The sequence below is a fragment of the Dreissena polymorpha genome, chromosome 2 (assembly GCF_020536995.1).
Source record: "Dreissena polymorpha isolate Duluth1 chromosome 2, UMN_Dpol_1.0, whole genome shotgun sequence".
Taxonomy (NCBI): domain Eukaryota; kingdom Metazoa; phylum Mollusca; class Bivalvia; order Myida; family Dreissenidae; genus Dreissena; species Dreissena polymorpha.
The window spans coordinates 57,588,790-57,601,999 of record NC_068356.1 but is presented as its reverse complement, the minus strand read 5'-3'; the positions used below and the strand labels follow the sequence as shown (position 1 = coordinate 57,601,999).

Below are 13,210 nucleotides of genomic sequence, written 5' to 3'. Positions count from 1 at the left end.
TTTGGTCAAAATATTTATTTTTGTAAGCAAAGTTTGATGTTTGGTAAGGGGGGTCAACTCAAAATATAGGTCACCAGGTAAAATCTAACAAAAACATAAACACTCCTTACGCCAGAGTTTTGGTTCAATAATGATGAAACTTGACCAGGATGTTTGTCTGGACAATATCTATGTCAAGTTTGACGTTTGGTAAAGATTAAATGAACCGACTCCTCTCAGGTGAGCGAACTAGGGCCATCTTGGCCCTCTTGTTACTGTTTAAAGCATTGCTCAAGAAAGAAAGTCATAGTGTAAATGATTGACATGGACAGCAATGTGGGAAAACACCAACTGACTGAGTTAATGTGTTCTAATTATTTAGTTCAGTATGTCGCAGTGTGTTGCTCTGTGTCTGAGTGTTTTGTTCTTTCTTCCAGTGTGTTGCCCTGTGTTCCAGTGTGTTGCTCTGTGTTTCATTGTGTTGCTGTCTGTTTCGGGGTGTTGCCCTGTGTTCCAGTGTGTATCAGTATCTGTGTTCCAGTGTGTTGCTCTGTGTTTCTGTGTGTTGTTCTGTGTTGCACTGTGTTCCAGTGTGTTTCTCTGTGTTGCACTGTGTTCAAGTGTGTTGCACTGTGTTTCAGTGTGTAGCTCTGTGCTCCAGCCTGTTGCTCTGTGTTTCAGTGTGTAGCTCTGTACTCCAGCCTGTTGCTCTGTGTTTCAGTGTGTAGCTCTGTGCTCCAGCCTGTTTGTGTTACAGTGTGTATCTCTGTGTTCCATTGTGTTGCACTGTGTTCCAGTGTGTTGCTCTGTGTTCCAGTGTATTGTTCTGTGTTGCACTGTGTTCCAGTGTGTTGCTCTGTGTTCCATGGTGTTGCTCTGTGTTCCAGTGTGTTGCACTGTGTTCCAGTGTGTTGCACTGTGTTCCAGTGTATTGCACTGTGTTCCAGTGTGTAGCTCTGTGCTACAGCCTGTTTCTATGTGTTCCAGTGTGTTGCTCTGTGCTCGAGTGTGGTGCTCTGTGTTCCAGTGTGTTGCTATGTGGCCACTGCAATCCGGCAAGGAGATGATGATGCAGGCTGCCATAAAGGACTCTGAGGTCTCCACCAACCCCTTCGTCTTCAACATGGCTCACACCACCCTGCTCAGGCTGAACAACCAGGCAAGAGTACTCTTTTTAGTCCTCTACCGGTTTCACCGTCACACTTTTTTTGATCTTGCGATAACTTTCAAAGTTCGTAATATTTTTTTTTTGAAACTTGTAACATGGATAGATGTGAATATGGACATTAAGCACGTCATTTCATTTCGTTCCTACGTCAAAAATTCTGGTTGCTATGGCAACAAATAGACTAGAAATACTGCTGAAAAGGTGGTTTTCTGGATCCTGTGATAACTTTTTAAGTTCTTAATATTTTTTCATGAAACTTGAAACATAGATAGATGGCAATATGGACATTATGCACGTCATTGCATATTGTTCTTACGTCAAAAATTATGGTTGCTATGGCAACAAATATAAATAAAAAAATATCTGAAAATAGTGGAATTTCTGACAATGGTGGAGCCAGTAGGGGACTTATATTGCTTGACAATAGTATTGTTATGTTTGCTATGGTTGCACTATACCAAAATACACCTAAAATGTTGCTAAGGACAAATTATAAATAGGCTCTTTTTACATGGTTGCTATGGCAACACTCTATAAAAATACTTTTAAGTTTGTAGCACTGGTATTATTATATATATATATTGCTTCTTTTTAAGTAATGTTGACATGGTTTAATTAGTCCCCTACCGGTTTCACCGGAGGGGACTTACAGTTTGCGCTCTGTGTGTCCGTCAGTCTGTCACACTTTTCTGGATCCTGCGATAACTTTTCAAGTTCTTAATATTTTTTCATGAAACTTGAAACGTGGATAGATGGCAATATGGAGATTATGCAAGTCATTTCATTGTGCTCCTACGTCAAAAATTCTGGTTGCTATGGCAACAAATAGACTAGGAATACGGCTGAAAATGGTGTTTTTTCTGGATCCTGCGATAACTTTTAAAGTTCTTAATATTTTTTCATAAAACTTGAAACATGGATAGATGGCAATATGGACATTATGCACATCATTTCATTTTGTTCCTACGTCTTAAATTCTGGTTGCTATGGCAACAAATAGACTAGAAATACTGCTGAAATGGTGTGTTTTTTCTGGATCCTGTGATAACTTAAAAAGTTCTTAATATTTTTTCATGAAACTTGAAACGTGGATAGATGGCAATATGGACATTATGCACGTCATTTCATTTTGTTTCTAGGTCAAAAATTCTGGTTGCTATGGCAACAAATTGACTAGAAATACTGCTGAAAATGATGATTTTTTCTGGATCCTGCAATAACTTAAAAAGTTCTTAATATTTTTTCATAAAACTTCAAACATGGATAGATGGCAATATGGACATTTAGCACGTCATTTCATTTTGTTTCTACGTCAAAAATTATGGTTGCTATGGCAACAAATATACTAGAAATACTGCTGAAAATGGTGTTTTTTCTGGATCCTGCGATAACTTTTAAAGTTCTTAATATTTTTTCATAAAACTTGAAACATGGATAGATGGCAATATGGACATTATGCACATCATTTCATTTTGTTCCTACGTCTTAAATTCTGGTTGCTATGGCAACAAATAGACTAGAAATACTGCTGAAATGGTGTGTTTTTTTCTGGATCCTGTGATAACTTAAAAAGTTCTTAATATTTTTTCATGAAACTTGAAACGTGGATAGATGGCAATATGGACATTATGCACGTCATTTCATTTTGTTTCTAGGTCAAAAATTCTGGTTGCTATGGCAACAAATTGACTAGAAATACTGCTGAAAATGATGATTTTTTCTGGATCCTGCAATAACTTAAAAAGTTCTTAATATTTTTTCATAAAACTTCAAACATGGATAGATGGCAATATGGACATTTAGCACGTCATTTCATTTTGTTTCTACGTCAAAAATTATGGTTGCTATGGCAACAAATATACTAGAAATACTGCTGAAAATGTTTTTTTCTGGATCCTGCGATAACTTTAAAAGTTCTTATTATTTTTTCATGAAACTTGATACATGGATAGATGGCAATATGGACATTATGCACGTTATTTCATTTTGTTCCTACGTCAAAAGTTATGGTTGCTATGGCAACAAATAGACTAGAAATACTGCTGAAAATGATGTTTTTTCTGGATCCTGCGATAACTTTAAAAGTTCTTAATATTTTTTCATAAAACTTGAAACATGTATAGATGGCAATATGGACATTATTCACGTCATTTCATTTTGTTCCTACGTCTAAAATTCTGGTTGCTATGGCAACAAATAGACTAGAAATACTGCTGAAAATGTTTTTTTCTGGATCCTGCAATAACTTTTAAAGTTCCTCATATTTGTTCATGAAACTTGAAACATGGATAGATTGCCATATGGACATTATGCTCATCATTTCATTTTGTTCCTACGTCTAAAATTTTGGTTGCTATGGCAACAAATAGACTAGAAATACTGCTGAAAATGATGTGTTTTTCTGGATCCTGCGATAAATGAAAAAGTTTTTAATATTTTTTCATAAAACTTCAAACATGGATAGATATGGACATTATGCACGTCATTTCATTTTGTTCCTACGTCAAAAAGTATGGTTGCTATGGCAACAAATTGACTAGAAATACTGCTGAAAATGTTTTTTCTGGATCCTGCGATTTCTTTAAAAGTTCTTATTTCTTTTCATGAAACTTGAAATATGGATAGATGGCAATATGGACATTATGCACATCATTTCATTTTGTAACAACGTCAAAAATTCTGGTTGCTATGGCAGCAAATAGACTAGAAATACTGCTGAAAATTGTGTTTTTTTCTGGATCCTGCGATAACTTTTAAAGTTCTTAATATTTTTTCATTAAACTTGAAACATGGATAGATGGCAATATGGAGATTATGCACGTCATTTCATTTTGTTCCTACGTCAAAAATTATGGTTGCCATGGCAACAAATAGACTAGAAATACTGCTGAAAATGATGTTTTTTTCTGGATCCTGCGATAACTTTAAAAGTATTTAATATTTTATCATGAAACTTGAAACATACATAGATTACAATATGGACATTATGCACATCATTTCATTTTGTTCCTACGTCTAAAATTCTGGTTGCTATGGCAACAAATAGACTAGAAATACTGCTGAAAATGGTGTGTTTTTCTGGATCCTGCGAAAACTTTAAAAGTTGTTAATATTTTTTCATGAAACTTGAAACGTGGATAGATGGCAATATGGACATTATGCACGTCATTTCATTTTGTTCCTACGTCAACAATTCTGGTTGCTATGGCAACAAATTGACTAGAAATACTGCTGAAAATGATGATTTTTTCTGGATCCTGCAATAACTTAAAAAGTTCTTAATATTTTTTCATAAAACTTCAAACATGGATAGATGGCAATATGGACATTATGCACGTCATTTCATTTTGTTCCTACGTCAAAAATTATGGTTGCTATGTCAACAAATATACAAGAAATACTGCTGAAAATGATGTTTTTTCTGGATCCTGCGATTACTTTAAAAGTTCTTATTATTTTTTCATGAAACTTGAAACATGGATAGATGGCAATATGGACATTATGCACGTCATTTCATTTTGTTCCCACGTCAAAAATTATGGTTGCTATGGCAACAAATAGACTAGAAATCCTGCTGAAAATGATGTTTTTTCTGGATCCTGCGATAACTTTAAAAGTTCTTAATATTTTTTCATAAAACTTGAAACATGGATAGATGGCAATATGGACATTATGCACGTCATTTCATTTTGTTCCTACATCAAAAATTCTGGTTGCTATGACAACAAAAAGACTAGAAATACTGCTGAAAATGTTTTTTTCTGGATCCTGCGATAACTTTAAAAGTTCTTCATATTTTTTCATGAAACTTGAAACATAGATAGATTGCAATATGGACATTATGCACGTCATTTCATTTTGTTCCTACGTCTAAAATATTGGTTGCTATGGCAACAAATAGACTAGAAATACTGCTGAAAATGGTGTTTTTTTTTTGGATCCTGCGATAACTTAAAAAGTTGTTATTATTTTTTCATGAAACTTGAAACATGGATAGATGGCAATATGGACATTATGCACGTCATTTCATTTTGTTCCTACGTCAAAAATTATGGTTGCTATGGCAACAAATAGACTAGAAATCCTGCTGAAAATGATGTTTTTTCTGGATCCTGCGATAACTTTAAAAGTTCTTAATATTTTTTCATAAAACTTGAAACATGGATAGATGGCAAAATGGACATTATGCACGTCATTTCATTTCGTTCCTACGTCAAACATTATGGTTGCTATGGCAACAAATTGACTAGTAATACTGATGAAAATGTTTTTTTCTGGATTCTGCGATAACTTTAAAAGTTCTTCATATTTTTCATGAAACTTGAAACATAGATAGATTGCAATATGGACGTTATGCACGTCATTTCATTTTGTTCTTACGTCTAAAATATTGGTTGCTATGGCAACAAATAGACTAGAAATACTGCTGAAAATGGTGTGTTTTTTCTGGATCCTGCGATAACTTTAAAAGTTCTTATTATTTTTTCATGAAACTTGAAACATGGATAGATGGCAATATGGACATTATGCACGTCATTTCATTTTGTTCCTACGTCAAAAATTATGGTTGCTATGGCAACAAATAGACTAGAAATCCTGCTGAAAATGATGTTTTTTCTGGATCCTGCGATAACTTTAAAAGTTCTTAATATTTTTTCATAAAACTTGAAACATGGATAGATGGCAATATGGACATTATGCACGTCATTTCATTTCGTTCATACGTCAAAAATTCTCGTTGCTATGGCAACAAATTGACTAGTAATACTGCTGAAAATGTTTTTTTCTTGATCCTGCGATAACTTTAAAAGTTCTTCATATTTTTTCATGAAACTAGAAACATAGATAGATTGCATTATGGACATTATGCACGTCATTTCATTTTGTTCCTACGTCTAAAATATTGGTTGCTATGGCAACAAATAGACTAGAAATACTGCTGAAAATGGTGTGTTTTTTCTGGATCCTGCGATAACTTTAAAAGTTCTTAATATTTTTTCTTAAAACTTGAAACGTGGATAGATGGCAATATGGACATTAAGCACGTCATTTCATTTTGTTCCTACGTCAAAAATTCTGGTTGCTATGGCAACAAATTGACTAGAAATCCTGCTGAAAATGATGATTTTTTCTGGATCCTGCAATAACTTAAAAAGTTCTTAATATTTTTTCATAAAACTTCAAACATGGATAGATAGCAATATGGACATTATGCACGTCATTTTATTTTGTTCATACGTCAAAAATTGTGGTTGCTATGGCAACAAATATACTAGAAATACTGCTGAAATGTTTTTTTTCTGGATCCTGCGATTACTTTAAAAGTTCTTATTATTTTTGCATGAAACTTGAAACATAGATAGATGGCAATATTGACATTATGCACATCAATTCATTTTGTAACTACGTCAAAAATTCTGGTTGCTATGGCAACAAATAGACTAGAAATACGGCTGAAAATTGTGTTTTTTTCTGGATTTTGTGATAACTTTAAAAGTTCTTAATATTTTTTCATAAAACTTGAAACATGAATAGATGGCTATATGGAGATTATGCACGCCATTTCATTTTGTTCCTACGTGAAAAATTATGGTTGCTATGGCAACAAATAGACTAGAAATACTGCTGAAAATGTTTTTTTCTGGATCCTGCGATAACTTTAAAAGTTCTTAATATTTTTTCATAAAACTTGAAACATGGATAGATGGCAATATGGACATTATGCACGTCATTTTATTGTGTTCATACGTCTAAATTTCTGGTTGCTATGGCAACAAATTGACTAGAAATACTGCTGAAAATGGTGTGTTTTTCTGGATCCTGCGAAAACTTGAAAAGTTCTTAATATTTTTCATGAAACTTGAAACGTGGATAGATGGCAATATGGACATTATGCACGTCATTTCATTTTGTTCCTACGTCAAAAATTCTGGTTGCTATGGCAACAAATTGACTAGAAATACTGCTGAAAATGAAGATTTTTTTCTGGATCCTGCAATTACTTAAAAAGTTCTTAATATTTTTTCATAAAACTTCAAACATGGATAGATGGCAATATGGACATTATGCACGTCATTTCATTGTGTCCCTACGTCAAAAATTATGGTTGCTATGGCAACAAATAGACAAGAAATACTGCTGAAAATGATGTTTTTTTCTGGATCCTGCGATAACTTTAAAAGTTCTTAATATTTTTTCATGAAACTTGAAACATAGATAGATGGCAATATGGACATTATGCACGTCATTTGATTTTGTCCCTACGTCAAAACTATTGGTTGCTATGGCAACAAATAGACAAGAAATGCTGCTGAAAATGGTGTTTTTTTTCTGGATCCTGCGTTAACTTTTAAAATTCTTAAGTTTTTCATGAAACTTGAAACATGGATAGGTGGCAATATGGACATTGTGCACGTCATTTCATTTTGTCCCTACGTCAAAAATTCTGGTTGCTATGGCAACAAATAGACTAGAAATACTGCTGAAAATGATGTTTTTTTTCTGGATCCTGCGATAACTTTAAAAGTTCTTAATATTTTTTCATTAAACTTGAAACATGGATAGATGGCAATATGGAGATTATGCACGTCATTTCATTTTGTTCCTACGTCAAAAATTATGGTTGCCATGGCAACAAATAGACTAGAAATACTGCTGAAAATGATGTTTTTTTCTGGATCCTGCGATAACTTTAAAAGTATTTAATATTTTATCATGAAACTTGAAACATACATAGATTACAATATGGACATTATGCACATCATTTCATTTTGTTCCTACGTCTAAAATTCTGGTTGCTATGGCAACAAATAGACTAGAAATACTGCTGAAAATGGTGTGTTTTTCTGGATCCTGCGAAAACTTTAAAAGTTGTTAATATTTTTTCATAAAACTTCAAACATGGATAGATGGCAATATGGACATTATGCACGTCATTTCATTTTGTTCCTACGTCAAAAATTATGGTTGCTATGGCAACAAATAGACTAGAAATCCTGCTGAAAATGATGTTTTTTCTGGATCCTGCGATAACTTTAAAAGTTCTTAATATTTTTTCATAAAACTTGAAACATGGATAGATGGCAATATGGACATTATGCACGTTATTTCATTTCGTTCATACGTCAAAAATTATCGTTGCTATGGCAACAAATTGACTAGTAATACTGCTGAAAATGTTTTTTTCTTGATCCTGCGATAACTTTAAAAGTTCTTCATATTTTTTCATGAAACTAGAAACATAGATAGATTGCATTATGGACATTATGCACGTCATTTCATTTTGTTCCTACGTCTAAAATATTGGTTGCTATGGCAACAAATAGACTAGAAATACTGCTGAAAATGGTGTGTTTTTTCTGGATCCTGCGATAACTTTAAAAGTTCTTAATATTTTTTCATAAAACTTGAAACGTGGATAGATGGCAATATGGACATTAAGCACGTCATTTCATTTTGTTCCTACGTCAAAAATTCTGGTTGCTATGGCAACAAATTGACTAGAAATACTGCTGAAAATGATGATTTTTTTCTGGATCCTGCAATTACTTAAAAAGTTCTTAATATTTTTTCATAAAACTTCAAACATGGATAGATGGCAATATGGACATTATGCACGTCATTTCATTGTGTCCCTACGTCAAAAATTATGGTTGCTATGGCAACAAATAGACAAGAAATACTGCTGAAAATGATGTTTTTTTCTGGATCCTGCGATAACTTTAAAAGTTCTTAATATTTTTTCATGAAACTTGAAACATAGATAGATGGCAATATGGACATTATGCACGTCATTTGATTTTGTCCCTACGTCAAAACTATTGGTTGCTATGGCAACAAATAGACAAGAAATGCTGCTGAAAATGGTGTTTTTTTTCTGGATCCTGCGTTAACTTTTAAAATTCTTAAGTTTTTCATGAAACTTGAAACATGGATAGGTGGCAATATGGACATTGTGCACGTCATTTCATTTTGTCCCTACGTCAAAAATTCTGGTTGCTATGGCAACAAATAGACTAGAAATACTGCTGAAAATGATGTTTTTTTCTGGATCCTGCGATAACTTTAAAAGTTCTTAATATTTTTTCATGAAACTTGAAACATAGATAGATGGCAATATGGACATTATGCACGTCATTTGATTTTGTCCCTACATCAAAACTATTGGTTGCTATGGCAACAAATAGACAAGAAATGCTGCTGAAAATGGTGTTTTTTTTCTGGATCCTGCGTTAACTTTTAAAATTCTTAAGTTTTTCATGAAACTTGAAACATGGATAGGTGGCAATATGGACATTGTGCACGTCATTTCATTTTGTCCCTACGTCAAAAATTCTGGTTGCTATGGCAACAAATAGACTAGAAATACTGCTGAAAATGGTGTTTTTTTCTGGATCCTGCGATAACTATTAAAGTTCTTAAGTTTTTCATGAAACTTGAAACATAGATAGATGGCAATATGGACATTATGCACGTCATTTCATTTTGTTCCTACGTCAAAAATTCTGGTTGCTATGGCAACAAATTTAAAAAAAAAATCTGACAATAGTGGAATTTCTGACAATGGTCAAGCCGGTAGGGGACATATATTGCTTGGCAATAGTCTTGTTGTGAATGCAGTCGTCTGTAATATGGTTGTGATGGTCACTTTTTATTCTGGGGGGAGCATATAGTTGCCGCTTCGTCTGTCCGTCCGTGTGTCCGTCCGTGCACAATTTTTGCCCGGACTATTTCTCAGCAATTAATGACCGGAATTGAATGAAACTTTATGGAAAGCTTCACTACCAAGAGGAGATGTGCATATTATCAGCCGGCTCTGGTTTGATGATTTTTCACAGAGTTATGGCCCTTTGAAATTTTCCATTAAATGTATATATAGTGCAATTCTTGTCCGGGCTATTTTTCAGCAACTAATGACCGGAATTCAATGAAACTTTATGGGAAGCTTCACTACCAAGAGAAGATGTGCATATTATCAGTGGGTTCTGGTCGGATGATTTTTCACAGAGTTATGGCCCTTTGAAATTTTCTATAAAAAAATATTGTCCCCCAACTACTGTGCCCTCAAGATGTTTTCTTTTATCTGAATATATAGTGCAATATTGTGACTTTGGGGAGCATCACCCGTCTCGACGGTTTCTTGTTAGGAATAGACCCTTTGCAAACACCCCAAAATTAGGAATTGTAATAAAATCATTATGAATTAGATACGCATTAACATCCCTTGCGCAAATGCACTTAAAACTTAAATGTAATTAATAAATTATCATTGAGTTTTGCGACTTTTGTAGCTAAATCTTTAAGATTGGTAAGCAATACATATATTTTTAGCTCACCTGAGCACAACGTGCTCATGGAAAGCTTTTGTGATCGCCTTTTGTCCGTCGTGCGTTGTGCGGCGTCAACATTGCCCTTGTAAACTCTCTAGAGGCCACATTTTTTGTCCAATCTTCATGAAAGTTGCTCGAAAGATTGGTCTCAATGATATCTTGGACAAGTTTGAAAATGGTTTCGTTTGCTTGCCAAAATCATGGCTGCCAAGGGGCGGGCATTTTTTCCTAATATGGCTATAGTAAAATCTTGTTAAGACTCTAGAGGCCACAATTATTGTCTGATCTTCATCAAACTTGGTCAGAAGATTCATCCCAATAATATCTTGGAGAAGTTTGAAAATGATGTCGGTTGGTTGCAAAAAAATGGCCGCCAGGGGGCGGTGCATTTTTCCTAATATGACTATAGTTCAACCTTGTTAACACTCTGGAGGCCACATTTATTTTCCGATCTTCATGAACCTTGGTCACAAGATTGGTCACAATGATATTTTGGATGAGATCAAAAATGGTAACCTTTGCTTGAAAAAGGGGCTGGGCATTTTTCCTTATATGGCTATAGTAAAATCTGGTTAACACTCTAGAGGCCACATTTATTGTCTGATCTTCATGAAACTTGGTCAGAAGATTCAGCCCAATAATATCTTGGAGGAATTTGAAAATGATGCCGGTTGGTTGGAAAACATGGCCGCCAGGGGGCGGGGCATTTTTCCTTTATGGCTATAGTAAAACCTTGTTAACACTCTGGAGGCCACTTTTAATTTCCGATCTTCATGAAACTCTCTCAGAAGATTTGTCCCAATGATATCTTGGATAAGTTAAAAAATGGTAACATTTACTTCAAAAACATGGCTGCCAAGGGGGCGGGGCATTTTTCCTTATATGGCTACGAATGGTTATAGTAAAATCTTGTTAACACTCTAGAGGCCACATTTATTGTCCAATCTTCATGAAACTTGTTCAGAAGATTCATCTTAATAATATCTTGGACGAGTTTGAAAATGATGCCAGTTGGTTGAAAAACATGTCCGCCAGGGGGCGGGGCATTTTTCCTTATATGGCTATAGTAAAACCTTGTTAACACTCTAGAGGCCACATTTATTTTCCGATCTTCATGAAACTTGGTCAGAAAATTTGTCCTAATAATATCTTGGATGAGTTCGAAAATTGTTTTGTTTTCTTTAAAAACATGGCCATCAGGGGGCGGGGCATTTTTCCTTATATGGCTATATATGGCTTTTGTAAAACCCTAATTGTTAACACTCTAGAGGTCACATTTATTTTCCGTTCATCATGAAACTTGGTCAGAAGATTTGTCCCAATGATATCTTGGATGAGTTCGAAAATGGTTTTGGTTGCTTAAAAAACATGGCCGACAGGGTTGGGGCATTTTTCCATATATGGCTATAGTAAAACCTTGTTAACACTCTCGAGGCCACATTCATTGTCCAATCTTCATGAAATTTGGTCAGAAGATTGGTCTTAAGGATATCTTGGATGAGTTCGAAAATAATTATGTTTGCTTGAAAAACATAGCTTCCAAGAGGCGGGGCATTTTTCCTTATATGGCTATAGGAAAATCTTGTTAACACTCTAGAGGTCACATTTACTGTCCAATCTTCATGAAACTTGGTTAGAAGATTCATCTCAATAATATCTTGGACGTGTTCAAAAATGATGCCAGTTGGTTGAAAAACATGACTGCCAGGGGGCGGGGCATTTTTCCTTATATGTCTTTAGTAAAACCTTGTTTACACTCTAGAGGCCACATTTATTTTCTGATCTTCATGAACTTGGTCAGAAGATTTATCCCAATAATATCTTTCTATCTCAGGTGAGCAACTTTGAGCCTTTCAGGCCCTCTTGTTTCTGGAGGGTGTCAACAATGCTGGATTTTTCATTTATAAATAGAAAATGTGTTTGTTTTGGTAGTTATTGTTTATACATTGGTGATCACATTTTTTGTCACCCCTTATATGGATGCACCATTGTTTTTTAAGTCCACTCAAAAATTTAAGTCAATAATCTACTGAAATCAACAAGTACTCAAGAAGAATAATTGCTACTTGATTTTAAAAGTGGGAATATATATATGCTTTTGAAATACATCCATGTATCTAAGGGAAGTACTGTTGATAAGCCCATTTATTTACAATTGTTGTATCACTGCAAATCTGTTAAAATTGCTTGTGAAATAATTACCAAGTATACTTAACCCATTCCTGCTTAGAAACAAAGTGAAAATGACTATATGCAATCATCATAAAACCAGAACACCCTTCAAGTAACTTGCAGGCTGTTCATGTTTTATGCTGTTTGCTGTTCATCAGTATTTAAGTGTTGAAAATGAAGCCTTTGAACTTTATTCTAGTTAGAAAGGTCTTAGATTTAATTTCATTTTCTAAGGGACTTCAAACATATAAAAACTGTATCTAAGAGGTAAAGGTTTAATTACTTTTGAAATAATAGGGAACATACTTAATTGCTTTTTCCAGTATGGAGGCATCAATGTTGAGTGCCAGGAGACGGAGAGTGCCATGGTTACAACCTTGACGCACTATAAGGATGGCATGGCAACCGTGCACATTATCAACCACACAGACCTATGTGTCATTGAGTTCTACCAGAGGTAGGTCACAGACCAGTTTATGTTAGATCTTTGATTCATTTAAGAATTTGTTATTGTTTGAATTTGTTTTAAATAATTTTGACCATGAAAAAAAAGCATTTGATA

At 34.4% G+C, this 13,210-nt stretch overlaps 1 protein-coding gene across 1 annotated transcript in view; it reads left to right on the top strand.

Moving 5' to 3' along the window:
• LOC127869751 (intermembrane lipid transfer protein VPS13A-like) overlaps positions 1–13,210 on the top strand; it is a 172,802-nt gene that overhangs the window by 119,207 nt on the left and 40,385 nt on the right. Inside the window, exons 69-70 of the mRNA XM_052412411.1 lie at positions 1,007–1,138; positions 12,972–13,105. Coding sequence (XP_052268371.1) covers positions 1,007–1,138; positions 12,972–13,105 — 266 coding nt within the window. The remainder of the gene's footprint in view (positions 1–1,006; positions 1,139–12,971; positions 13,106–13,210) is intronic.